Source organism: Paramisgurnus dabryanus, chromosome 1, assembly GCF_030506205.2.
Source record: "Paramisgurnus dabryanus chromosome 1, PD_genome_1.1, whole genome shotgun sequence".
Taxonomy (NCBI): Eukaryota; Metazoa; Chordata; class Actinopteri; order Cypriniformes; family Cobitidae; genus Paramisgurnus; species Paramisgurnus dabryanus.
Genome location: NC_133337.1, coordinates 66,907,263 through 66,934,514, shown reverse-complemented (window position 1 = coordinate 66,934,514; position 27,252 = coordinate 66,907,263). Strand labels below are relative to the sequence as shown.

The window sequence follows — 27,252 nt, the reverse complement described above, 5'->3', positions numbered from 1 at the left end:
CCATCTCCGGCACCTCGAAGAGGTTTTCCAGGCAATGGAGAAATATGGGCTGAAGTTGCAACCCGATAAATGCCATCTGTTGAGGCGAGAGGTCCAGTTCCTGGGTCACGTGGTCAGCGCTGCTGGGGTGGCTGTAGACCCTGGGAAAGTCTCTGCAGTAAGAGATTGGAGTGCGCCCAAGACTGTGAGGCAAGTACGTTCATTTCTAGGGTTTGTGGGATACTACAGACGGTTCATAAAAGATTTTTCCAAGATCGCTAAGCCACTTAACCAGCTGCTGGTCGGTACAGGGCGGAACCGGGGAAGGGGATCACCCCCGATTGACTGGGATGAGTCCTGTGAGGGGGCATTTCAGAGGTTGAAACAGGAATTATTACAGGCTCCTATCTTAGCCTATGCAGACTTTACTCAACCATTTACCTTGTATACAGACGCTAGCAACCTGGGGTTGGGAGCGGTCTTGGCCCAACGACAAGCGGGAACAGAACGGGTGATTGCCTACGCAAGCCGAAGCCTCCACCCAGCTGAGAAGAACGACGCAAACTACAGCTCATTTAAACTGGAACTGCTGGCCCTGAAGTGGGCCCTGAGCGAGAAGTTTAAGGACTACCTCTGGGGTGCTAAGGTAACGGTGATTACGGACAATAATCCTTTGGTACATTTACAGACAGCGAAGTTGGGAGCTGTGGAGCAGCGTTGGGTGGCACAACTTGCCAATTTCGAGTATCAACTGCAGTATCGGCCTGGGCGAGAACACACGAACGCGGACGCCTTGTCCCGATTGCCAGAGGCGGACAACCCCGGTTGCCGGGGAGGCAAGGAAGAAGAAAGCCAGAGGGAGGGCTATCTGATAGGGGCCGTGGAGGCCCCAGGAGGCCAGCAGGAGGCGGTACCGGAGAATTGGGGCTGGGACCCCTGTCGGTGGAAAGCGAGGCAGGCCCAGGATCAGGATGTGTGTCAGGTAAAGATGTGGGTGGAGCAGGGCCAACGGCCAACATCATCTGAGAGGCTGACCCAAACAGAGACGGGAAAAAGACTGCTGGGACAGTGGGACAAGCTGGAACTACAAGAAGGGGTGCTTTGCCGGAAGGTTAGTGACCCGAAGCTGGACGAAGAGGTGCGCCAGATCGTGGTGCCCGCCGATCAAGCAGCAGCCTTGGTGTCCGCCTACCATGATCAGCTGGGGCACCAGGGACAGGAACGGACAGTATCGCTGCTGCGCAGGTTTTTCTACTGGCCGGGGCTGGAAGCATCAGTACGCAGCTTGGTCCAAGCTTGCCCCAGGTGTATGTTGTTTAAATCTCGACGAGAGGCTCGAGCGCCGATGGTGCCCATACATGCCAAAGCCCCCCTCCACATCATGGCGATGGATTTCCTGACACTGGGCCGGCCACAGGACCGCTATCCGAACATCTTAGTAATCACCGACCTGTTTACAAAATACGCATGGGCAGTTCCCACCCTTGATCAGACGGCAAACACCACCGCAACGGCTCTATGGCGGCACGTCTTCCAAACGTTCGGATGTCCAGAGTTCCTGCACTCAGACCAAGGGGCAAATTTCGAATCAAAGGTGATCCGAGAATTATGCCAGCTGTATGGATGCACGAAGACCCATACGACGTCGTATCACCCTCAAGGAAATGGCTGTTGCGAGAGGTTTAATCAGACCCTGTTGGGGCTCCTAGGGACCCTGGACCAACGGAAGCAGAGCGATTGGGTGAGTGCTCTACCGAACCTTTTGCAAGCTTATAATAACAGCGTTCATAGTACGACGGGGTATGCCCCCACTTATCTGATGTTCGGCAGACATGTGCGGATGCCCACGGACCTGGTCTGGGGAGTGGCCGCTGGCCAAGAGGAAGGGAGCGTGACGGAATGGGTGGGGCGCCACCACCAACGGCTGCACTTTGCTTACGAACAGGTATCCCAGAAGATCCGGGCTACAGGGGAAAAGAACAAGCGGCTGTACGACCGGACGGCCCGGGACGCCCCCTTGTTACCAGGAGAGAGAGTCTTGGTACGAGACAATCGGCGGCAAGGCAAAGGAAAGCTGAGTGACCGTTGGGAGACCACCCCGTACGTAGTCTGCAGGCAACAGAGGCCGGGACAGCCGGTGTATACCATCCGGCCGGAAGGAAAGGCCGGCCCTGAACGTGTGGTGCACCGAAACATGATTCGCCCTTGCCCAAATTATCCCGAGGTCGCGAAGGAGGTAGTGGCGGAACCGGCACCGACGGCCCCCTGGATGGAAGGATGGGCTGTGGTACCAGGCCTACCCGTGGTAGCACCACCCCCGGCCGCCCCAGGAGAGCCAGAGCTAGCACCTGAGCCAGTTGAACCCCCGGCCGCCCAGGGACAGCCAGAGCCAGTACCAGAGCCAGCCGAACCCCCGACCGCCCAAAGACAACCTGAGGTTGTGCCCGAGCCCGCCGAACCTGACTCCCCTGTGAGGCGCTCCCAACGGGAGAATCGAGGCCGACCCCCTTCCCGTTACGGTGAGTGGACTACTCGAAGGCATTCCAGGGACTGGAATGCATTGGCGGGGGAGGATGTCACGGGGTGACGATCTTTCAGGGCGGAACCAAAAGTTGAGGAAGTTTTGGTTCCGCCCGGATGTTTCCGTCCAGACCGGAAAACGGAAACACCGGACATCCGGCAGATTCACGGAGGCTGTAATCAGCCGATTGGGCACAGCTGTGCCTAGTTGAAGAGATCGCCGGGTAATTGGATGATTATAGTACAGAGAGGAGTATATAAAGCACAGTTAGAACACAGTTAAGGGTGCTTAGTGTGTGCTGGGAAACGGAGCTGTGCTCATTTTTGGACGTGGTGGCTATCTGTGTTTCTCTCTCTCTCTCTCTCGTTTCAGTCTTTATTGTGGACCTGCTGGAGTGAACAGGAAAGTCCTATGGGTAAGAAGGAACTTTGTTCTAACCAATACTGAAGGAGTAAAGCAGGAAGAGATATTGACCGTCTGGTGCAACGTAAATAAAGGCTATCCGCCGTGAGTATACCCTTTCTGTGTGGAGTAACTGGCAAAGATTAACTTGTGTAGCCATTGGAAACCTCCAGGAAAAGGAGGGCGGCCCTACCCCTACAAGAGTGTGGTGGGCGAGCCGTTAGAAGTACACATTCAAACAGCCGCCGCAACGAGACTTATTGTGGTCGTATTTCCCATCGCCTTATCGTAGCCCAAGCGCAGTGGAGGACACCGGGCGCTTCCCTTGTTGTGGTGCACTTATAGTGTGGTGAGTGAGACTGTGTAATAAATCTTTTCACGTTGGAGTGGTGCTGTGTATTTGCTGTGGGTTGCTGTGTGTCTTGTAGACGAAGCCCCGCATCATCCATTTTCTTCCACTGGGCAGAGGACGGAGAGGCCAACGACCTCAGAAACTACTGTTACTATTTGTAGTGTGCTGTTTGGAGTACGAAGGGACGCAGACTCAGAGCTGTCCGTGACCGTGAGTAAACCATTGGAAACATTCGTGGTGTGAACTTACCTGTGTCTGTTTTGTCGCAGAGTCGGAGGCGAAAGGGTCCGCCGCCCCGTGGTCTCTACGAAAGGGGCGCCCCCGTCTAGGAATCGATCGGCCTATGGGCATTGGAGATAGGGCAGCGCTCGACCCGGTGAGGTGGTGTGTGACCTTCGCCCCTCTGCTGACCTACGGAGGAGAACCATACTTACCCAGAAAGCTGTAAGCAGCAGAGCCGGTGAGAATTACTCGAAGTCTCAGCAACAGTGCCTTTGTGTTCTAGCGGCCACCTGTGGAGAGAGAGCAGAACGAGAGTGAATCATTGAAGAGCCACCTGTGAACGTGATACCTACCCAGAAAGCTGTAAACAGCAGAGCCGGTGAGAAATACTCGAAGTCTCAGTAACAGTGTCTTTGTGTTCTAGCGGCCACCTGTGGAGAGAGAGCGGAACGAGAGTGAATCATTGAAGAGCAAACTGTGAACGTGATACCTACCCAGGAAGCTGTAAACAGCAGAGCCGGTGAGAAATACTCGAAGTCTCAGTAACAGTGTCTTTGTGTTCTAGCGGCCACCTGTGGAGAGAGAGCAGAACGAGAGTGAATCATTGAAGAGCAAACTGTGAACGTGATACCTACCCAGAGAGCTGTAAGCAGCAGAGCCGGTGAGCAATACCCGGAGCCCAAGTAATAGTGTCATTTGTGTCCTAGTGGCCGCCTGTGGAGAACAAGGAGAAACAATTGGAGAACAGACTGTGTAACGTGATACCTACCCAGAGAGCTGCAAGCAGCAGAGCCGGTGAGAAACACCCTAAGAGTAAGCTAACAGTGCTTTTGTGTCACAGCGACTATCTGTGGGGCACAAGGAGAACGTGGGCGGACGTACGACAGGGAACGTAAAGGCACGTGGGGCGAGGACCCCCTGCCGACCCGAGGAAAGGTACATCGACAGTGGAGATCCTCCTTACCAGTCACACCAAATTATTCTGCCTCCAGGACGGAAGAAGGAGGGCGCCACGGTTAGCAGGGTCCAGGCCGGAGCCTGACGTTTCCCTTTCTCCCCCGGCTTAGGGTGGTTGGCACCCCTGTTGTCCTTGGCCTGTCTGCCCGTGGCTGCAGTCTCCCTGGAGGGAGAAGAAGAGACCTATTAGTTTTAATTTCCCCTTACCCCAAATTCCCAGTTCTTTTAAATATTTAAACTAAATAAAGCTTGTTTTAAATTTTACTTACCTGTTCCCGTGTTTGTCTGGTCATTGGGTTGGCTTTGGGGACCTCCTCGAGGTGGGAGTTGCAAAGGGGCGTGGCTTTAGTAGTAAAACAGCCAGCCCCTGGTGGTGACAAATGCACATGCATCCGATGCATCAGGTGAAACCGTTTATACAGCAAATAGTTTAGGTGCAGTAGTGTTCAGTCATAGAGAGGCTATCAGGCTTGTAACTGGAACCTGAGGTGCCCTGGAGAAAGGCACGTTTCCCCCAATTGCTCCCCAAGGGCTTCAATAATAGCTGCACTCTGCTCTGAGTGAGAGTGAGTGTGTGTGTGTGTGTGTGTGTGTGTGTGTGTGTGTGTGTGTGTGTGTGTGTGTGTGTGTGTGTGTGTGTGCGTGCGTGCGTGCGTGCGTGCGTGCGTGCTTGTGTGCGTGCGTGCGTGGGTATGTTCACTACTAACTGGGAAGGGTTAAACGCAGAGGTCACATTTTAAGTATGGGTCACCGTACCTGACAATTATGTCACTTTAACTTTTTTCACTTAATAAAGCTAAATATTTATATAACAAAAAAGTATCACAAAGTACTGTACATGCAATGTGTAAGTAAAAATAACCATGGTTTTGAATACACCACCATGCTAACACCAAAGTTGTTTTTTTTCCTTTGTGCTACTGAGCATCTATAAACATATCATACTATATAAGCCACAATAAACTTTGCCGTTGTCATGACAATCAGTTGGAGTCTTGTATTCTGTCAGCTGTGCAAGAGATTCAATCATCAATTCCACTGTTATGACTATGTAAATGTGCCATTTCTGTGCATTAAATATTTATGCAAATGCACCTTTTCAGTATCTTATACTCGCACAGCTCCTCAGATACATCTGCTGTCTCATGCACTAAAGTTAAAATTCACCTACATAAGTAAGACGAATCATAATTTTATGTTGCGTACAGCAATAAACTCAAAATATAGTGAAAGATCATGCAAGAAAACCTATTTAAGATTAATGTAGAAAAGAAGCGTAAGGAAACTTTTTATATGCATTAGGATGAGTCAAAATCATGTAAAATAAAACAATATATACAGTTTTATATACATATATACATTATTTTATTCTGTGCTGTTTTACTGTAGCTCTGCAGTATAAAAAAATACTGTATGTTTTGTTGTTGAATATATGCATGTTTCTATGATCATCTATAAGAAATCAGTGAATAAGTAATTGTGCGTTTTCTGTGCGTGATTGTGTGTCCTGCGGCAAAATGCTTCAAAAGCTCTAAGCCTTCAGTTTTGGATCAATAGCTTGTGAAAGCTTCTCTTAGATGGGTCTGGAGATGCATTCATACAGCCAAGATGAGGACATCCATTCTAGGTCCCAGCGGTCAAAGAAAAGGCAAGTTTCTCAAGCCAAAAGCCGGTCAGACAATGCTAAAGCTTCCAAAATGTGAGTTAGTTTAAGAGATGGTAAAGAATTCCAATGTACTTTGTAGTGGTTGATCAATTTATCGAACTATATTTGACATGCAGATAACTACAGTATGCCCCCATGGCCAATTAAAAGAATGTTCCAGGTTCAATACAAACTGAGGCCATTTCTCAATACCAAGAACGTCAAGTTTAGACTTCGTAGTTCGGACTTGGCAAGTGGACAGGACTAGAGAGTCCAGTCTGGTTATATTGCAAATGGAACAGCACAGTACTTGAGGTCGTCATTCAGTCTAACAATACGTGCAGTCCTGGCTATTGTTATTTTAATGTTATTTTATAAAAAAACGGAATGTTATAAAAAACTGCTTGTTTTTGTTTTGAAATGTGTGATTTAAAGGGATACTCCACTTTTTTTTTTGAAAATATGCTCATTTCCGGCTCCCCTAGAGTTAAACATTAGATTTTTACTGTTTTGGAATCCTTTCAGCAGATCTCCGGGTCTAGCGCTAACACTTTTAGCATAGCTTAAAAAAAAAAAAAAATCGCAACTTTTAATTTTCCGTCGGTCTTAGTACACAATGTAACTACAGAAGAGTCAAGTTTTAAATAGAAAAAACCCAAAACTCTTTGGTAATGCTAATGGACTAATCAGATTCTATGGATTGTGCTAAGCTATGCTAAAAGTGTTACCACCAGACCCGGAGATCAGCTGAATGGATTCCAAAAATGGAAAAAAATCAAATGTTTTAACTTTTTGAAAATAAGCATATTTGACAAAAAGTGGAATGGCCCTTTAAGTACTTAACTTTAACCTCTATAAAACGATAATAACAAATAACAGACTTCAAATGTATGATAAAGAGAAATAAATAGAAAAGTGCAAAAAATGTCAGATATAACCAAAGGGAATATTTCATGTTTGACTATTAGACACCGGAGGGCAAAGCTGCTCACTAAGCCAGCGGCTAATTTCGGAAGGACTAGCCGACATGAGGCCACCCTCGGTGTTGTACATGCTGGTCACCTGAAACTCACATATCTGAAATCATCAAATAATATTTTTAAATAGGCACCATCTTGACTAACTGACCACATATTTGAAGTTTATATTCTCGACATATATACAACTTATTACTGTCACGGTAGTAATGATGAGAAGGATGTGCAGGTTAAACAGTTTAATAAACATAATCAAGACTCACAGCAGTACAAACAGTAGACATTCCCGGGAGTAGCATAGATGGCAAACAACCAATGACATAGAACAACGATCCAATAAAAGACACAAACCAAGACAAAGGCTGTTTCTCAATTGCAAGAACGCAAAGAACGGACTTGTGTTCTCGTTGGGACTGATCTTGCAAGGCGACCTCGGAAGAACGAACTCAGAAGGTCGCGAGAACACAGAACGCACCTGTGAGAATTGAGATGTGTTCGATCTTTCTGCTAGTCACATGACCTCCCCAGATTTCAGCGCAAGTCTGCACTCGATGCATCCTCGATATCAAGAACTCATCCGGGTATTTTCATGCGTCCTGTGTACTTGTGTTCTTGAGAATTGGAATTGAAGTTCGACTATTAATGATGATGTAGAGCGAGGACACAAGGACGCAAGATCGCTGAAGAATGCATATTGAGAAACAGCCAAAGCATTTATACACAAGGTGATAGGTAACAGCTGGTGACATGAGGCAGGTAATTAACTGATGAGTCCAGGTGATGCTGATGATCAGTGACTGACACAATTAACACACAGAGAACACAGTTGACAACTGTGACAATTACACAGAAAAGTATTTTGAATATTGTGCAGATTTTCAGCTGTATTGCCGTTGACGCAAAATGTATTCTGGGAAACTTGGCTGGTATAATTACACACAAGTCACCTTCTGATGCATCCTCGATAAAACAAGCGGATCAAGAACACATTCGGTGATGTTATGTTAAATTGGCTTGATGTGAACTTGGAATTGAAACAATACTTGGGCCATGACTGATGACGTTTTACAAGTCCACAAGAACACAAGTACAGACAAGAACACATATTGAGAAATGGCCTGAGATCAATTGATAGAATCTGTTGCATAACAAAAATGAATGCAGAAATTAACTTTTACATTTGTAAGCAAAACCTGAGGTTACAGTAAGGCATCTGCTGTATGGAAGTACTCTACCTCTAAATTTGCCAAGAGGTTTAAAAAGCCAAAATGTTATAAAGCTTTTTTGGAATGAAAACAGGTAGGGCTGGTCTTGAATTCGTTCATCAAAAATGTATTGGATCGTGGAAAGTTGGGTCATGTTTCTAATTGCTGCAATCTTTTCCCTGGCCCCGTCCACCCGCCATACCCCATGACCGGAAGTAAAGGGAGATCATTTTGAATTGAGGAGGAGATTTGCGTTTTTGATTAAAGATTATGAGGGCACATGAATTTAAAAAATAATGAAGCTCACAGATAAGTCATGTGTAAAGAAAATAAAATAAATACGTTTTCAATTTGATTGTGACTTTAAAGCCCAATGGGGGTTGCCAGTACATCTATGGAGGCGTTTCGTAGCACCTGTGGTCAGGTAATGACATAGTAAACAGCATTTGCTGCTCCAACAGCCTCCGCTCTTCTGGAAAAGCTTTCTAATAGATGTTGGAACATGGCTGCAGGGTTTTGCTCCAATTCAAGTCAAGCTCAAAGTGAATGATAGGGCCTGGCTCTCAGTCTCACTATATATAGGTATGGCTTACATTAAATATGTATAAAAACATGTATGTATTATTGAAGATATTTAATGCATGACGTAAAAATAATCAAAAATAATTTAATGTCTCCTAAACATATTATATCACAAACATCAATATATCACCAAAATCTACTCCTGACACATTCATGTTGAGAAGCAGCCAAAAATATTAGATCAAAAATTGCCATTATAATGTACAACATGCATCAGACAGTCCCACTGGTTTCCATCTTAGCAATCCTTTGCCCAAATACAGCACATGGTAAAACAAGGGCGTAGTTTTGATTTTGACATTGGTGGGGACGCAAATAATGTCATTATATTAAAGGTGCTATAGAATGAAAAACTGTATAGGCATATGTGAATAATAAGAGCTCTGTTCATGGTAATGTCATGGTTCTGCCATCTTATCTTTTGGTTAATCCAGTCTTGTGGCAGGATCATGACAGGCCCATGTTTTGTGTGGGATCACATGGTCCTAGTATGGGTTTTACTAGACCATGTGTTCCCGGTGTCTTGTCACTTTTACCTCGTTCCCTTGTCACCCTCATTGTTTAATCCATGTCACCTGTTGTCTTCATTAGTTCTCCCCTTAAGGTCCTTGTGTTTGTTAGTCTGTGCCTGTTCATTGTTGTTTCATTGCCTTGTTTCATACGTGTGAGTACTTTGTTGGTTTAGTCTTTCCCAGTTATTTTTGCCCCCTCGTGGGTTGTTTATGTTGTTGTTTTTGTCTTTAATAAATTCCCTATTTTTGTACACCCGTGTCTGCACTTGGGTTCTGTCTAACGTATCGTGACAGGTAATGACATATCATGAGCCTCAAATGCATTTGTTTCCTCAGTTTTTATATAAACCTTGCACACAAAAGACTGCTGGAAAACAGAACAATCTCAACATAACACCAACTTAGGGCTGCACGATTACAGGAAAAATGATGATCACGATTGTTTTGCTCAAACTTTTGATCACGATTAAAAATACGATCATTCTTTTAGTGAAGAACTTCTATTTACTTCAGTATTTTTATTACACTTTACAGCCATTTATATAATATTATAAACATTTTATAGGCCTATATTATGAAATATTTTATTGTATTGTAATATCCACAGCTCCCATTGTCTTAGATCTTTTTAAAACATTTAAAATAATTCCGCAAAATTCCGCATAGATTTTGCAAAAGAAATCCGCAGAAATAACAAAAATAACTCCTACACAGATTCCTTACAGCTGTATGACTATTGCAGCAATTAAAGCAGTTCAGTTTTAACTGTCAAAATTATAAAATATCTTTTATTTATTTTAGAGCCTTTTTTGTTTGTTAAATTAAGGTTTTTGATATTGACCAAGCGGATAGCGGCCGACAGCTAACGTCATGTTGACGACTTGTTTGATCAAATGAGCCTCTCAAATCAACAATTCACTTGCCTACAATAACGTCTATATAATATATATATTATCAGCATATAACAATGTTAGTTTAAATGTTTATTATCAACACACTATTTTAAAAAGCGGAAGGGGGCTGCTCTGTTGCTCGCAGTCTCGGCGGGGTGCAGAAAAATAATGAATCAAAACAAAACGAAATAAACATGAAACGAAGTAAACATGCAGGTTGCCTTACCTTATACATTCGCTATGCATCAATTCAAATTCAAGGAAAGAAGTCATCAATTAAAAAGAAGTCTTTTATAGATTATGCACAGTATTTAAGGTTTTTATTCAGTTCTCCATATTCCCCGATGCGCTGAAGGTCCTGCTGCTGGCGGAGACGCTAAACACCGTTGCAACAGGTGCATTGTAAATGTGCGTGGTGGACTCGTGCGATAGGTTAAACGTCTTTCTTTTATAATTTATCAATGTCTCAACATTTCTTTTAATTAAATTATTATATATAAAGGTGGAGAAGCCTAAAAAAACCAGAGGCCTGGCCGCATATCAACTGTGATGTTAAAATTGGTCTGAAACCCGACCCAATGGGCGTAAAAAGGCTGAAATGCAGGGCTCTAATATATATTTATATCAAATTAAAATTAAAATAAAATAAAAACAAAACATTTTTGAATAAAAAATGCCTATGATATGCCTTTTATATGGCAATATGTTTTTTAAACCCCTTGCTGCTCAAGGTGCTTATTGGACACATATCCTTGGCTAACTTACATGATACGCGATCCGTTATTGTTGTCTGTGTCGTGGATGGTCGGGGATTTTTTTATGGTTGCGGCTTGTGTCTTCAGCTTTTGAAACTCTTGATATTTCACGTTTGGACGGAACAAGAACACAGTTTGCACAAGTCTCGTGACTTACCTGATCAACATCACTTTCCTCAAATCCGAAATATCCAAACAATGGAGTAAGCCTATATGACCCTTTTTGGGAATTAAACATATTTCTGCACTTTCTTCGTGTTGCTCTGCCATTATGTTCGAATGACTGTAAATCTCGTGATGCTAACGTATTTTGCACTTGCAAAGAAACACTATGTTTACTCTGACTCCGTCCATAACAAACACTTTGCTTGATTCTAGACGTGTGTTTTGTGCTTGGTCTTTGCACATTAATCGCGACGATTGTCATTAATTAATCGTGGGGCGCGCATATCGTTATCATGATAAAAATACGATTAATCGTGCAGCCCTACACCAACTGTGACATCACAGTTGAGATGTACGCCCCAACATTAAATTCCACATTAAATTAATTACAAAGTTGTGACTGCTGAGGTAGTGCTACATGCCAATAAATGCTATATGCTAGCATTTAGCTGAAGTTCTATTAGTTAACAATTAGTTGTTCCTCAAAATCTGTATTTTTGTCTGATACGGGCTCTCCCAGCGAGAATGAAATTTATAAGAGTTTAAATCTCATTTAAATGATTCCTGAATGAATTCATGTTAAATTTAATAAGTAATAAGTAAAAAACACAAGAAACAGACAGGCATCAGTTGTTATGAATAAAGATCATCTGTTTGGTTTAAATTATTGCTAGGGACAATTCAGTGTTCCCATATTGGTAGGGATATGTCCCTAGCGTCCCTACCCAAATCGACGCCCCTGTGGTAAAAGAATATTTAAGACTGCTGCACAGTGGCTTTTAGTCCATTTAATGTGTGCATGTGTGAATGTAGTGCAGTGATTTGCAATCATGATTAGTCTATTTTATTACATGGAGTCTCATGAGTGATTTGTGCAAAGTGGAATTTGATTGAAGTGAGAAGAGTTCAGTCATATAAATTTTTAATCCTTTATTCAGCAAGACAAAAAGGAATAAATAGACTTGTTTTTTCCAGCTCTGTTAGCAATGAGAAAGCAAGCAATATATCGGTATACGCCAACTGTCATGATGAGTAAAGCGAGCCATAAGAGAAAGAAAGTGAACCCATGTTTTCCAACAACATTCGGATGTAAAACGCTCTGGCATTTTGGCAGATTCAACCACTGTATATATTTAATATATATTTATGAATACATTCAGCCGGAGATAACATTTGCTGGCTGCAGTTTTAATTAAATTAAAGGGCAGGGCTATCATTCGAGCATGAGTGGATGGTCATGAAAATGCTGGACGATTATGATGTCACATTGTGAGATGTACAGTAAAGAATCACCATACAAGAAACATAAGACCAGGAGGAAGAAGTATTATTTATTATTATCATTACAGTGTGGAAACTGATTTCCACACTATAATTTGATGTGCATTAGTGCACAGAGGTGTAAAAAGTACTCAAAAATGTTACTCAAGTGAAAGTACAAGTACTGAGTGTAAATTTTACTCAATTAAAAGTAAAAGTATCTGGCCAGAATCATACTTGAGTAAAAGTAAAAAGTACCACATTAAAATTGTACTTGAGTATTAAAAAAGTAAAAGTAACAGGAAAAATTTAAACTAGAGATTCTTGTTTAAGCTTTTAGTCTCTAAAAACATGAAGTGAATGCACCACATACAGGGTTTTATCCTGCTTTACAACTGTTTGTATTCAATTGTATTTCATTATAAAACTATAAAACGACCTAATTTCAGTATGCAACATGCTACTCAAAGTTGTGAAACATTGAATTTAACTAAAGCAGAAGCTGATTTTCAAAACTGAGTATCAAGCATCTCACAGACAGCCAGTGCAGAAAGAGTTGTATTAGTTCTTGTTCACACTGTCAGTCCAAATCTGATTTTGGTGCATATTCGATTGGAACCCAATCACATTTAGAACGTGTGAACGGCTAAAACCCACATGAAATCAGTTTTTTTCTTTTCTGTTTCAAGCTATATCCAGAGGTGGTTTGAAATACTTTTCAAATCACATTTCCAGAAATACATTTAAGTCTGACCGCTCTGATCGTATTTTTGTAGCTTTTCGGTTACGTCATGCTGTTGCGTCACGTAAAATGTAAACACGATTGTTGTGCCAGTGTGACGTCATTGCCATAGAAACAGTGCAGATAATCCAGAAAATGGCAAAACCCTACAGGACACACAGATCGGATCTAAACAGTTGTGATACACAATGTGGACAGTGAGTCTGTCCAGTCAGACATGCAACAAAATCAGATTTGGACTGACAGCGTGATAGGGGTGACCCCGAATAGTCGAAGATTCGATGCATCGATAGGAGAAGCCTGATTCGACTACCAATCTCACAGTCGAATCGTCGCAGATGTGTTATGAAATGAGGATCATTCAATTTTGGCCTTATATGGGTGCACACATTATCTGATTTAACATATAACATCTTTCTCACAATATATTAATATACTGCATATGATGATAATGCTGCAAATAATATGTGAAGTAGCAGCTTTCAATAAATATTTTTAAAATGCGTTTATAAATCCAAGAACCCCTGTGTCCGGGCTACACGTGCATAAGAGGTTTCTATGTTAATAAACCATTGCCTCTTTGTTTCTACATTTAAAAGACAAAGCTGGCAAATTATATTATGCCTTTCGTTCTTTTAATAATTTCTATATTTTATTTTATTTATGAATGACTTTGGGTTATCTGATTTAACTATTTGGCTTGTGTTTTGTTTCCGTGCACTTGAGGCATTTTACATATTTGTTCTGCACTTTGTTACTTCTGACCTTATTTTATTTAAAAAATTGTATTTATTATAAACGTAAATTCTGATCTAATTTAAGTATGTAAATTTTGGATAGCTTTTCGTTGTATGGATGTTGCGCTGTTGCGTGCTGGATATGCTTGCGCATGTAATTTAGCCGAACGGGTAAGGTGCTCTCTGCGTCTCATATTTAGGAGTTCATCAAACTAAACATTAAAAAACGGATGTTTTTCGACGAGTATAAGTTTTTAAAATGTATTTAAAACAAAGGTGTTATCTTGTCAAAAGTTAAACTACAAAACAGGTAAGCCGTTTTTTTAAATTTCGGTGATGAAACGGAAACTATCTGCACGACTGCACCGAACCTATTTCTGCCTGACACGAATGTCTTTCTTGTGATTTAATATTATGGTCGGGCGGTGTTCACTTTCAAATGATAGCAAAGAGATTCCTTAAATAAATAATATCATCCGGTCTTTCTGTATCTTAAGTTAATACAGAGATGATCAAAGTCAAAGCAAGCAAGCAGGTATTTCTGTGCTAAATAATAACGCGTAGTGTCTATAAAATCATTAATTTCAGTGTTTTTCTTGTTATAAATTAACGTTTAATGAATTGTATATAAAGATTAGTTTTTATCATTTACAGTCACAATCACAAATTATTTGTCATTTCTCATTTGTCGGGTTTTTTTGGTCATGACTGCTTTGACGCGCTATCTCCAAATTAAATAAAAACACTGAATTGTAGCCGGAGTTTCCAAGGCAGGATCACCTTTGTTATTTTTTTAGGTTTAGTTATCAAAATGTATTTTTGTGTGATGTTCTGTAGATCGTGGCTTTAAAATGTTATGAGGAATAATTAAACAAATGTTGCCTTACATTTTACCTTAAAAAAATATAAATGCATCCTCAGTTTTGTCTTCGTTTATTACTTGAAAGACAGTTTTGGTCACTTTATCAGAAAGTTGTTTATGTGTGCTGCTTGTGAAAGAAAATAAAAGTTACCAATTTGTACCTGGTCTGGCCCCCTCCCAACGCATGCACACAAACATAGATGATTCGACTATCGGTCGACTATGGAAAGATTCGACAATTCTGATTCGAATATGTAAATCCTTAGTCGAGGACACCCCTACAGCGTGAACAAGGTCTTAGTCTTGATAGAGAGGCTGCAAATAGCAGGGAACGTGAGCAGAGACTTCCTGGTGTCTGAAACTCAGGCCAGATATCCATCCAACTCTTTGCTGGCTTAATGTGTTGTCGGTTTCAAAGAAGCGACAACAAGCCACCCACGAGTCATTAGCCCTTTCCCCGGCCGAGATACGGTGGTCCTTTCCCCGATTTTTTCCACGGCTGTAGCTCGGGCACCTTAAGTCCCCTCGGGTATAAGTGACCCAAAGGCATCCAAGCTACGGTCGTGGGAAAATCAGGGGAATGACCGTTGTATCTCAGCCGGGGAAAGGGTTAGAGCGTTAGGGTTGGCTCGTTGGAAAGGCCCTCTCAGGTGGGATAAGGGACGCCAAGGGCGAATGCCCAGGACTTAAAGCTACCAGCCACGGACGTTTGAAATTCAGGAGACCGTCGGCCACAGAAAGGGTTAGAGAGTCGGGGTTGGCTCGTTGAAAAGGCCCTCTCGGGTAGGATAAGGGACCCGAAGGGCGAACACCCCGGACTTAAGGTGCCTGAGCTATGACCGTATGAATTTCAGGGAGTGGCACGCTGTATCTCGGCCAAGGAAAATAAATAACATTTAAATTAAACTGGCCGTCAGCACAATTCAATTGGTTTGGTGGCGAGTAAGGGAAAATAGAATAAAGTGATCTCTAAAAAATAAGTACTTTTTGACTGTAAATAAAATTGTAAGGAGTAAAAAGTACTTTTTTTTCTTAAAAAATGTAATTAAGTAAAAGTAAAAGTACTGATTTTAAATTGTACTCAAGTAAAGTAAAAATCCCCAAAAATAATACTTAAGTACAGTAATCAAGTAAAATTACTCAAGTACTATACACCTCTGTTAGTGCATGGGTTTGAACCCAGGGAACACAAACACTGATATAAAAAATATGATGTATACCATGTAATAAACTAAAGTTGCTTTGGATAAATGCGTCTACCAAATACGTAAAATTTACGGTGCTTTCATGTTGACGTTGAGTGTTTGGTTTATACTTTTAGAACACTTCATATTCATAGCTTCATTAAAGCTCTACTGTGTACTTTATTGAGTTAATTCTTAACAAAAACCCAAGTATGTGCTCATTCATGTGTAATTACTTCCCACCCACTAATCAAAGTATTCTCGTAAGTGTATAATCTGCTATTTAAAATGCATATCGTCGAAGCGCTCTCTGGCTGAATCCATGTTGTGCCTCCATCTTTGAAATACATTCGCCGACGAGGGACATTCCTGAAATTCAAGCTCCGCCTTTCGCGCTTTCTCTCTACACTCACGCTGGCCGATAGCTGAAGCCTCCGGAGGTTGCATGTGTAGGCGGTATACGTCATCAAGACAATAATAAAGCTGACAATTATTCTTAGTTAATTGTAAATTGATGTAATATGCATATGACTTGCGAATGTAATGCTCAGTTGATTTATATAAACCAGGCTTGATGACGTATCCAGCCTGTGACCTGCGTAGCTGAATCCTTCGGCTGCGACAGCTGCAAACCGTGATGAACCTGCGATCTAATGCTTTGATTTGAAAGCCTGTTGAAGACATATTCTCGAGGACATTAAAACAAATCGCCAAGGAAGAAAAACAGGGATTTTAAACGACAACGTGACAGGAAAAACATCAAGACCAAAGTCACTATTGGAGTTAGTTTTCCAAGATGGGGCTCAAGGGACACTGAAGTTGCACTTTATATCTTCTCCACAGGTAATTCAGCATATTCGTTTACATCTATACAGTCCATGTTGTAAACTTGAAGTTTTATGGTTACTTGGCTAACTTTAGCATGATTATGCATAACACTTGTTAGTGTAAACATGCATGTGGTTTAATGTGTTCGAACAGACACACGCCGTCTCTCCGCCCATTTATGTAATCTGAGGTACTGAGATAAATGTTTTTCATCTTTTCTGACCTCTAGCACAAACACACGGTGACAGCCATATTTTAGCCTTTCATTGATAAAAGCGTCTGATCTGCGGGTCTTTCGTTTCATTTTACAAGCGTGTGAAAGTTGCGCGATCTTTTTTCACCAATATGAGAGAAAGCTCTTACATATACACGGACATGTAACGTTTACTTAAAACATAAGCATTGTACTTTGACATAATATTAGTTCGCGTCCATTTAAACCTGTCATGGTTGCTTTTTGTATGTGATTTTAAGCAGACATATCATGACAATCAGACTTTTTTCATGTTAAACATAAATCTGTGTGCTTTGATGGATCACAGGCAAAGGACATTGCAAGTTGTTCATTTTTTTCTCATTGCTTTTGCTTTGTAGCTACTGGAAGCCATGTTAACCTTGGCATGACACGGCCGGGCCACCGTACGAGTTAAAACGCATTCCGAATGGGGGGGCTAGAAAGTAATATTCAGTTGTCATATAGACTTTCACCGCTAGATGGGAGTAGATCCTACACAGTGGAGCTTTAAGTAAAAAAATGTGCTACATGGATAATTTAAACTCAGGTACGACAATCATGTAAACTGTACGATGATGACATGGAAGCTTCAGCGGCTGCATCACATGTTAGCGCAACATCACCAGCATGCACTAGTGGTAAACAAATACCAGTACACAGGTCGTAGCAGCAAACACAATGCGGTGATCATGCTGAATTTCTGCCACTGTCAGAAAACTAACGTAGGCTATCTTTGGACGCAAGACTGGGAAAACGGCCATCTTTGAAGCTCTCTCACTGTACGGCATAGGACCACTGATGAAGAGCCACGATCACAGAAATCGCAACGATTGTTTCACGATGGCAATCTTTCGTCTGGGACAGCCAATAATCGTGCAGTGTATCCCGGGATTAATCAAACTGACTTTATTAGGGTCCATTGTTCAGAAAATGAGTTACCTTGGCTAAAAATCTATTTACTATCAAGTCCAAGGACAACAAGAGAACAGCAGACACATGAACTTGAATATGAACAGATCCATTTCATTCAGTGCGTAATTCATCATTCATAAAGTGTATTACTGTTTTCCATTACAACAGTGCTGTCAGTGCATCTGAAGTCATAAAGCTCAGGGACTCTAAGAATTATCTAACTGATCAACAAATGCTCTTCTCAACTAACATACATTTTCCACAGTTACTATATTCATGAGTGCAGATTCTTTCAATAACATCTGGCTCTTATAAGGAATTGAGAGAGAGAGATCACAGGTTTCAACCATACTTTCTGCAGTCAGGCATGTACAAAATAAAAATAAAAATGTACTGTGTGTGTGAGTGTAACGAATTATTAATCAAACAGCTCAATTACAGCATATTTACAGAGTAAATCCTCATCTAAATGCAAGTATCTGCAATAAAACGCCAAAAAGGATAAAAATGTGTCACTTTGGGATATTTCTCATGTGTGCAACAGAGAGTGAAAGTGTTATCATTAGCATCTAAAAACACAGCTGGTTATGAATAACGCATAACAAATAAAGTTTTATTATGCAAAGAGAAAAAAATCCAAAGTAGAGGAATGAAGCTTATAAGATATTAAAAATACAACATCAGCCGATAATGCATTGCAATAGTCCAGTCTGAACAGGACAACAGCAGGTGGAGTTGTGTTTCATCTGCATAGCAGTGGTAAGAAAAGCCATGTTTCTGAATGACAAAACCCAGGGATGTCATGTATATTGAAAAGAGAAGTGGTCCAAGCACTGAGCCTTGAGGTACCCCAGTACTGAGACATTGGGGTTCGGAGACGTCACCTCTCCAGGATACTCTAAATGACATACATGACCTGAACCATGGTAGCGCCGTTCCAGACACCTATAGCTTTGAGGATCGACAAGAGGATGTGGTGATTGACCGTGTCAAAAGCAGAAGATAGATCCAGCAGGATCAGCACAGATGATTTGGAAGCTGCCCTTGCCTGTCTTAGGGCTTCAATGACAGAGAGCAGTGCAGTCTCTGTGGAGTGACTACTCTTGAAACCAGACTGGTTGCTGTCCAGGAGGTTATTTTGTGTAAAGAAAGAGAGCTGGTCAAAAACCACAAGCTCAAGAGTATTGGCAATGAAGGGAAGTAGAGATACAGGTCTGTAATTCGACTAGGCAGGATTAAGTGTGGGTTTCTTCAGCAACAGGGTTATCCTGGCCTCTTAAAAAGCTGTGGGGAATGTTCCCATGGAAAGGGATGAATTTTTAATGTGTGTTAGAGCAGGGATGACCGAAGGAGAAATGGCCTGAAGGAGATGGGTGGCTATGGATCTAGGTAGTCGGGTGGTTCAAAGCAAAGATCTTGAAAACATTCTCTTCAGATAGGAGAGAGAAAGAGGGGAGCGGGCATGCATCAGGATATTGAGCCTGTGCGGGAGGCAGTGGGACAGAGAACTGACTGCTGATTGAGTTTGTTTTTTTTTTCACAAAAAAAATAATCAAAATCATCAGCTGTTAGGTCAGATGAAGGTGGGGGCGGGCAAAGAAGAGCACAGAAGGACTTAAAAAGAGCATATGTGTCAGATGATTTTAGTGTGATAGTACTGAATTTTAGCAGAGGAGACATCTGTGGAGAAAGAGGCCAGAAGAGACTGATAGGGACAGAGGTCTGCAGGATCTTTTGATCTGTGCCACTTCTTCAGCGCATTATTACCTAATCCAAAAAAAAACTTTCACTTCGATCTCCAGCAAGTGACAAGAAATTATTTTGGGGAGAAGTAGTAAAGTGACAAATAAATCCTACATGAGCAACAATGCTTACCATGGCCATCAATACAGAGAGTCCATGCTTGTAATCATAGGTGAACCATTTTTAGTGCTATATAGCACCTATGAAGGACCATATGGGGTGATATATCACCACTATAGCACCAGTTATGGTTCTACAAAGCACAATATGGTTGTACACAGGTGCTACATAGGTGCTATATTTTACTTAAAATGCCTCACCTATGATTACGAGCCAGTGAACCACTTTTAGTGCTATTTAGCACCGTTTGTTTTTAGTGTCCCATACTCCATTTTTTTTTCACATAAATGATGAAGTAGGACAGTCAAGATTAGTATTGAGCTTGTATTGCCTTTGGCAGTGGTGATGCAATTGAGGTGCTGAAATGATACGCATCTTAGGATGGCCAATCTCTGCGCGCACCAATGTTTCATCTGTTTTTGGTCTGCTCTTTAAGAATGCTCGGAAAATGAAAGCCCAGAGGAGCATCTGTGGATAATGACAGATTTTCCTCATTCAAAAGAAAGTGCTACTGTAATAGGGTACTTTACTGCCAGATGGAACAACTCTTACTATCCTTAAGCCAAAGAATATAAAGGCAGTACATTTTATAAACTTGAATCCTTAAATAGCATATGACAGAGTGACATGATGCATCAGATGACTGAAAAAATAATAAAATAATAAACAACTCATTATGAAGTTTAATGCAATGATGTCTGCATGTGTGTATCTTCAATGCATGTTGTTTCTTTGTATTATCTACTCACTCTGAAGTCTATACCGACTGTTGAGATAAAGCTTCCAGCCAGAAATGCTCCATCTTTAAAACGAACCAGCAAACAGGTTTTTCCCACTCCAGAGTCACCAACCAGCATTACCTGGAGAAAGAGAGAGAGAGCACACAATCTATCACATCATCTCTCTGTATTTCCTGACTTAATCTATTAAGACACAAACAACCTCTCATCTTTCAATCAGTATGTCAATCAAACAACAACTCTTTGTCTCTAATGCTTTGCCAGTGCTATAAAATGTAAGTGCGTGCAATAATGAGCAGTGGGCAATAACAAACTGATTGTAAAGAGATAATGTTCAATTAAAACAAGCCAATCAGATTTGTATTCATTTCAGTTTCTCTGTCTTAGTCAACATCACCAGTGAATGATTTCTCAACATGAATATGTTAAAGAAATAGTTCACACCAAAATAAAATTATCTCATAATTTATTTTTTTGCATCTGGAAGACTAACTATAAATATCTATAGATTCAAGCTATACATTTTATCAGCATGTGTGTTCCCTGGGAATCAAAGCCCACAGCTTTAGCACTTCTTAAAGTTGAGCTACATGGGGCGTTTTACAGAAAGTAAAGGATCGTTAGGATCTTTTCTTTTCTCTTTAATAACTAGAAGCATCCTAACTTCACAAAACATCCTAAAACGGTCTAAACTTTAGGGTAACCCCACAGGTATTCTTACTGAAAACTTACATGAAAGCCATCTGTAACAACTCCATTACAAAATCTGACTTTTTCCATGTTTACGTGCTATAATTGGGTCCCCAGTGCTTCTAGAAAGCACTGCAACCTAGAAAATGTGAAGAATAATAACCCAGTAACTTATTTTTGTTAAATCATTCCCTGTAAGCATGTAAAAATATGTCACTGAAATGTGGCTCCCCTTGTGATGTCAGAAGGGGATCTTATTATAGTAATACCGCCCCTTTATCTGCACTATCCAACCATGGCACAGCCATTTAATGCAGAGATCAGCTCATTTGCATTTACAAGGACACACCCAAAAATGGGACATTTTTGCTCACACCTACAAAGTGGCAATTTTACATGCTATAATAAATGATCTACATGGTATTTTGAGCTAAAACTTCACATACACACTCTGGGGACACAAAAGGTTTATTTGACATCTTAAGAAAGTCTTGTGAAATGTCCACTTTAAGTTATCTTATCTGTGAACACTTGATGGGATCATAATGAATACAGTACACACTCAACTCTGGTTACTCTGCTTCTATTTCTTCTCATGTATCTATCAAATGTTGAAATGTAGGGTACAGTAGTATCCTATAGCACTTATTTCCACCTTAGGAAGAATAGTTTTCTCATTTTTGTAAGTCACATTTGCTAAATGTTTCAATTTAATGCACGATGTGCTGCGCATTGATGCTAAAACAATACACAGTCTGAAAAAAATCTGACCTATTGAAATAATAAGAACAATTATTTTATTTACTGTACAGCAGCAGCTCAGGCATTGTTGATTGCTTGATAACAGACCTAAGAGTTGATAGCCGAACATGATTAAGCAATTTAAGATTTCCTAACTAGAGATAAAATGAGATTTGGTGGGATAAGATTATAACCCTAAATCAATGTAAGATTGGCTTCTGTTATTTGAATTTGCAAAAAATCTAAATTTAACATAGGCCTATCATATCTTAAGCTAAGACCTAAGATAGAAAGTTGACCCATGATGACCTCCCATGTATAATTAACTTGCTTTCTTCTTTGAACACAATTAGAGTAATATTTAATAATAGTCTGGCTCTTTGTAATGCCATTAAATGAGGCATAAAGCAACATAAAAGTATCCCATAAGACTCCAGTGGTTAAATAAATGTTCATTTTGCGTTGAACTATTTCTGCGTGATTCAGGACATAAGATCTAAGTTTCATCTCAGATTAGCGTTGCCTGAAACACTTCATGTTGTGATTGGGAAAAAATATTGTCTCCATGTGAATGCTTATATAGTGAGAATACTTGTGTCGAGCTGGATAAAAGCAGCTGCTGGGCTCGCGCTTATCTTTATTGACACAGCTGTTCAATTAGAGGCTGAAGTCAAACGATGCGCGTAACACTGCTCCACATGGGCAGCGGGATAACATTTCATCGTTTTTAATTAACGTATAGGCTATACTACGTTACTAATGCTGGTTCCTATGTTCATGTTTTGCAGGCCAAATATTTAAACGCATATACATATGTTTTAATGCTACATGTTTTGTTAGTCAACTCAAAAACGTGCGTAAAGTCCGTACCTTGAAGGCGATGTCATAGAACTCTCCGCTGTTGCTCAGAGAGGGTCGGCTGGGGTAGACCACTCCGTTGGACTGGGTCTGGACTTTCTTCCCCTTCTCTTTATCGTTGTTAGGAGATGAGTTTGGTGTATTTGAACTCCCGTTTCCCTTGACAGCTTTTTTCCTCGACATCGTTTTTTCTCACACGATTTAGGGCGCGACGCTTGTACGTAATTTATTAGTAGCGTTATGCGCTCAAATTAGACTTACTTTTCCCGGTTGATGTTGACTACTAGTACGCGTGAATTAACTTTTCATCAATAAGCGCGCGCATGACTTTCGGCTCCGTTAAATAAAGGGTACGAGCACTGCACCTGTTTCACTGCTCCTGAAGGCGGTCCGTTTAACGTATTGACTGAGCCGTTAATTTTGCGGTTGTTTTAGAAAAGAAAATACGTCTGTTAACACAGTCCGTCTGTAAATATACCCTATAGATGTTTTTTCGTTTGATAATTTAGTGTTTCAGCCCTCTAAGCAGTGTAGTACTAAGCGCGCCCCGGACGCGTTGTCAACAATCAGTCGAAGTGTCCACGCGCACACAGAGCGCATCTCTCCACACAGCATCCTAGCAGCGCGAGCGCTCACTATTCACTTGTTGAAATACAAACCCTTCTTAAAGGCACAGTGTCTTATTTTGAATGCATATCAAGATTTGTTGTAGTTTAGTATCCCATATGCCTATTTTTTTTGACCACGCCAAATTATTATTGTTATTCTGTAAACCGTAGGAGTAAGTTTAAAAAAAAATCATATTACATACGCATTCGGCAGACACTACATACACTGCATTTAAAACATTTCTAGCACAACTAATGCTATTTAAAAAAATAAAACAATTTAATTTTCATAGTGTTCATACTGTTGAATTTTTTTTTTATTCTCAGCAATTTTAGGTTTGCACTGTCTGGTTGCTTTTGAAACATTTGATGAAACTGAAATGAAAATGTAATTTAATTATTTTTGTAAAGATAAATTACAAAATATGTTTGCAGTTACATATTATTAAGGTCATAGTCATGTATATTTAATTAAAACAAAAATCTATCTTGTTTTGTTGTGTTACCCACCCGTGTGTTACTTTCGTCCCAGCTGACAGGGTCAAAAGTAACAATGCGCTCCCTATGTTCAAAGTGAAATTATACTGAAGTTGTTTACCTTTGTTTGAAATTCCACCTGGTATTGATAGACTACACTTGTGAGTTATTGACCACAGCAAAAATATATCTCTTTAAAATTACGTTTTTCAGAAAATGGGACTTTCGCCCCTGCTCTCCCCTACTATAGTAGTTGTAGTAGCTATGGTAACTACTTGTAACTTTGACAGAAACATGGTTGCCATGGTAAATTTTTGCAGAAGTATCAGTATTTCCATATTGATGCTTAAAACCTGCAAAGCATTCATCTGGTCCAGAGCAGGGCTCAAACAAAATATTTTACATAAAGTGCAGAGTGGAGGGCAACAAATTGTCAAATTTGTGAATAAGTCACATTTCATGTTGGTCAGACAAATCTTTCCCGTCTATGCATGCATTTCCTGACCAGAATAAGCTGCTAAATAAACCTGTATTTATGCACATAGTGAAAAGTCTTGCTGTGCGAAACTACGTAAATATATGAGTCATGTTCCAAGCGAGGACAATGTGAGACCAGTTTAACATTTTTATCATAGACCCCTTACATAAGCTTCAGTACATGTACAGTACAGCTACGGGTGACTCACATAGATGAGAACAGGACAGGTCTAAAGAAAGCTCTCATTTGTCTCAATCTTAACAAGAATGTCTATTTATTATATCTTGAATAAAAATCTAACAATATAATTTGCAAGTATGGACTCGGCAGGCTTTAAGATTTTTTCTTCACCATCTGGTACTGTCATGCATTGAAGTAAATGACTATCCCACAAAGGTCATTTTTAGCCTACACCTGTCACTTGGATCAGTTGCTATAGTTACATTCCAATTGATGTCTTCCTTTCTCAGGCTCGGTCCAACATGTGTATCAAACTTAAACCAACCTCTCAAACAGGTAATACAATTTTTCTTCTCACTGTCATATTCAAATATAATTGCTTGTCTTGAGTCATTCCTTCCTTCGTTGGTGTAAATAAAGGATCTGTCCAGTGACTATAACAGCTCAACTGACACGAGAAGCGATAATTGCTGGAAACAGATGCCTTGGAAGTCTGTGAAAGCTCAGTTTAGAGCAGGTCAGGGTTTCACTGATTGGTCTGTCTTATGTCTGTGGACACAGCAGTGCCAACTTTGGTTCATTACACTCTGCAATTTAAGAACAGATTTTGTTATTGCACATGTACTGAAGATCTGCTGCTAAATAAAGATACATTAGAAGCAAAATATATGCATACTAAGTTTTTATATATATATTCTAAGAGCAGTTCAATGGCTTAAATCTGGCCAAAAAGTCAATATGATGCACTATGATTTCCAATAGTTAAATGTGTTTTATGATATTGCACATTTTTGTGTGACCAAGTAATCCAAAAATGAACAGGAATAAATCTCAGCTTAATCTCAGAAGTTTCTTCTAAAATTGCTTACAAGAAATAAAAGTAAAAACACTCATGCTTTACAATAAGGCTATATTAGTAAACATAAGTAAATGCATTAACTAACATGAAAAAAACAATGAACAATATCATTTTCAGCACTTATTCATTCTTGTTAATGTTAGTTAATGTCAATACAGTTACTCATGTTAGGGTATGGTGCATTCATTTATGTTAACAGATACAATGCTTAATTTTATAAATGTATTAAATGCTGACATTAACATCATACATGAACTCAGATTAACAAACGCTGTAGAAGTATTGTTCATTGATAGTTCATGTTAGCTAATGCAATAAGTAATTGTTAACAAATGCAACCTCATTGTAAAGTGTTACCGTAAAAACAACATAGACAATTGTTAAAACATGTTAAGTTTTGACCTGTGGGTTGTTAAAGGTAAAATAACTTTAATTTAATGAGAAATATTTATGTTCCTATTTAAATCTTCAATCAGATTGAGTTTTAATTGCATACTTTAAATCTCACCTGTGATTTTTTATCTAAGATGCAAGGGAGCAAGAGTTTCCAATTGTCCTCCATTTAATCTTGTCGATTTCTTTAAGAGATCAATGAGACAATGAAGACATCTCACCTGTGATTTTTCTATCTAATGCACTCTCAGATAAAAAGATACAAAAGCTGTCACTGAGGTTGTACCCTTTTGTATCTTTGTACCTTAAGGGTGCATATTAGTACCTCAAAGGTAAATATCTAAATACATATACAGTATGCACCTAAATAATACCTTATTTGGACCTTTTAAAGGTGGACCATCTCATTGACAGCTTTTGTACTTTTTTCTGACCATGTGAGTTATGTGAATAACACTGTATCAGACATATAACTGTATATTTTAATGTATTTAATGATAGAGGCATTGCATTACGTGCTTTCCAAAACTCATGCCGAGTGTTGTACAGTACACTATAAAAAGTAATTTAGTCTCATCAACCCCAACACAATTTTTTTTAGAAAAGGAAAAGATAAAAAAAGATATTAGTGAGACCCTTTTTGGGATGGCATCCCAAGACGTCCCTCGTTAGCAGTTGATTAAAGTACATCATCATAGACATTATGCTAATTATTATAATCTAGAGCAGCTACCGAGTGTTTGAAACAGGGTGGGGGTCTCAGAAACCTATAGGAACAAAAAATAAAACTCTGAGTGTACTCTTCTCATCTGTTTAATTGAAAAGAAGAAATGGTTTTCCATCAAAAATTGTGTACAATGCATGGTTTCGCAAGGCATTTACAGTATAGGAATGATGTCATTCTTTGTCTTTACATTCTAAGAGTACATTCAGGTAACAGATTGCCATTAATTTACTTATTGAATATTACTTCAAAGCATTTATAGTATATACTCTATTCCCTTAGTTATTCAAAAAATCATATTGATGCCATTGAGGCTTTTTTGTTGGCAGACTTGAAACAGCCCTTGACTAGTGGCACACATTCACCACATCATTATTCCTCAAACAGACTGTTAAAAGAAATCCCTTATGTAACAGATCGTCTTTGACACAGTTCACAGGCAAAACAGAATAAACTTCAGTGTGCGGACACAACACGTGGAAAATCATCCGGCGTCTGAGATCTCCTATACTCTTCAGTCCGGTATGATGGCTTAATACCTGTCTGGAAATGTCCAATCCCTGGATTTAAAATACCCTCTGAGGTTCTCTAGGGTTACAGGGGGGAAGTAGGGCCCAATGCGCTTCCTGACCCACCACTTCCCCTGGGCGGCACCAGAACTGCCAGGCCGAGTGAATTTATATCTGAAATGCTCTCCTCGTATCCACCTGAAAT

General features: G+C 40.3%; 2 protein-coding genes across 4 annotated transcripts in view; both read right to left on the bottom strand.

Annotated features, from left to right (window-relative positions):
• Positions 1–23,450, bottom strand: part of LOC135734633 (ras-related protein Rab-26) — a 167,213-nt gene extending 143,763 nt beyond the window's left edge. Inside the window, exons 1-2 of the mRNA XM_065253493.2 lie at positions 22,832–23,450; positions 20,540–20,650 (exon numbers count right to left, since the gene is read on the bottom strand). Coding sequence (XP_065109565.1) covers positions 20,540–20,650; positions 22,832–23,002 — 282 coding nt within the window. The 5' untranslated portion in view covers positions 23,003–23,450. The remainder of the gene's footprint in view (positions 1–20,539; positions 20,651–22,831) is intronic.
• A 3,161-nt stretch (positions 23,451–26,611) lies between these two features.
• Positions 26,612–27,252, bottom strand: part of lmf1 (lipase maturation factor 1) — a 43,475-nt gene continuing 42,834 nt past the window's right edge. For all 3 annotated transcript variants that reach the window (XM_065253494.1, XM_065253496.1, XM_065253495.1), the window contains one exon: positions 26,612–27,245. In XM_065253494.1, the coding sequence (XP_065109566.1) occupies positions 27,071–27,245 (175 nt within the window). In that variant the 3' untranslated portion in view covers positions 26,612–27,070. The remainder of the gene's footprint in view (positions 27,246–27,252) is intronic.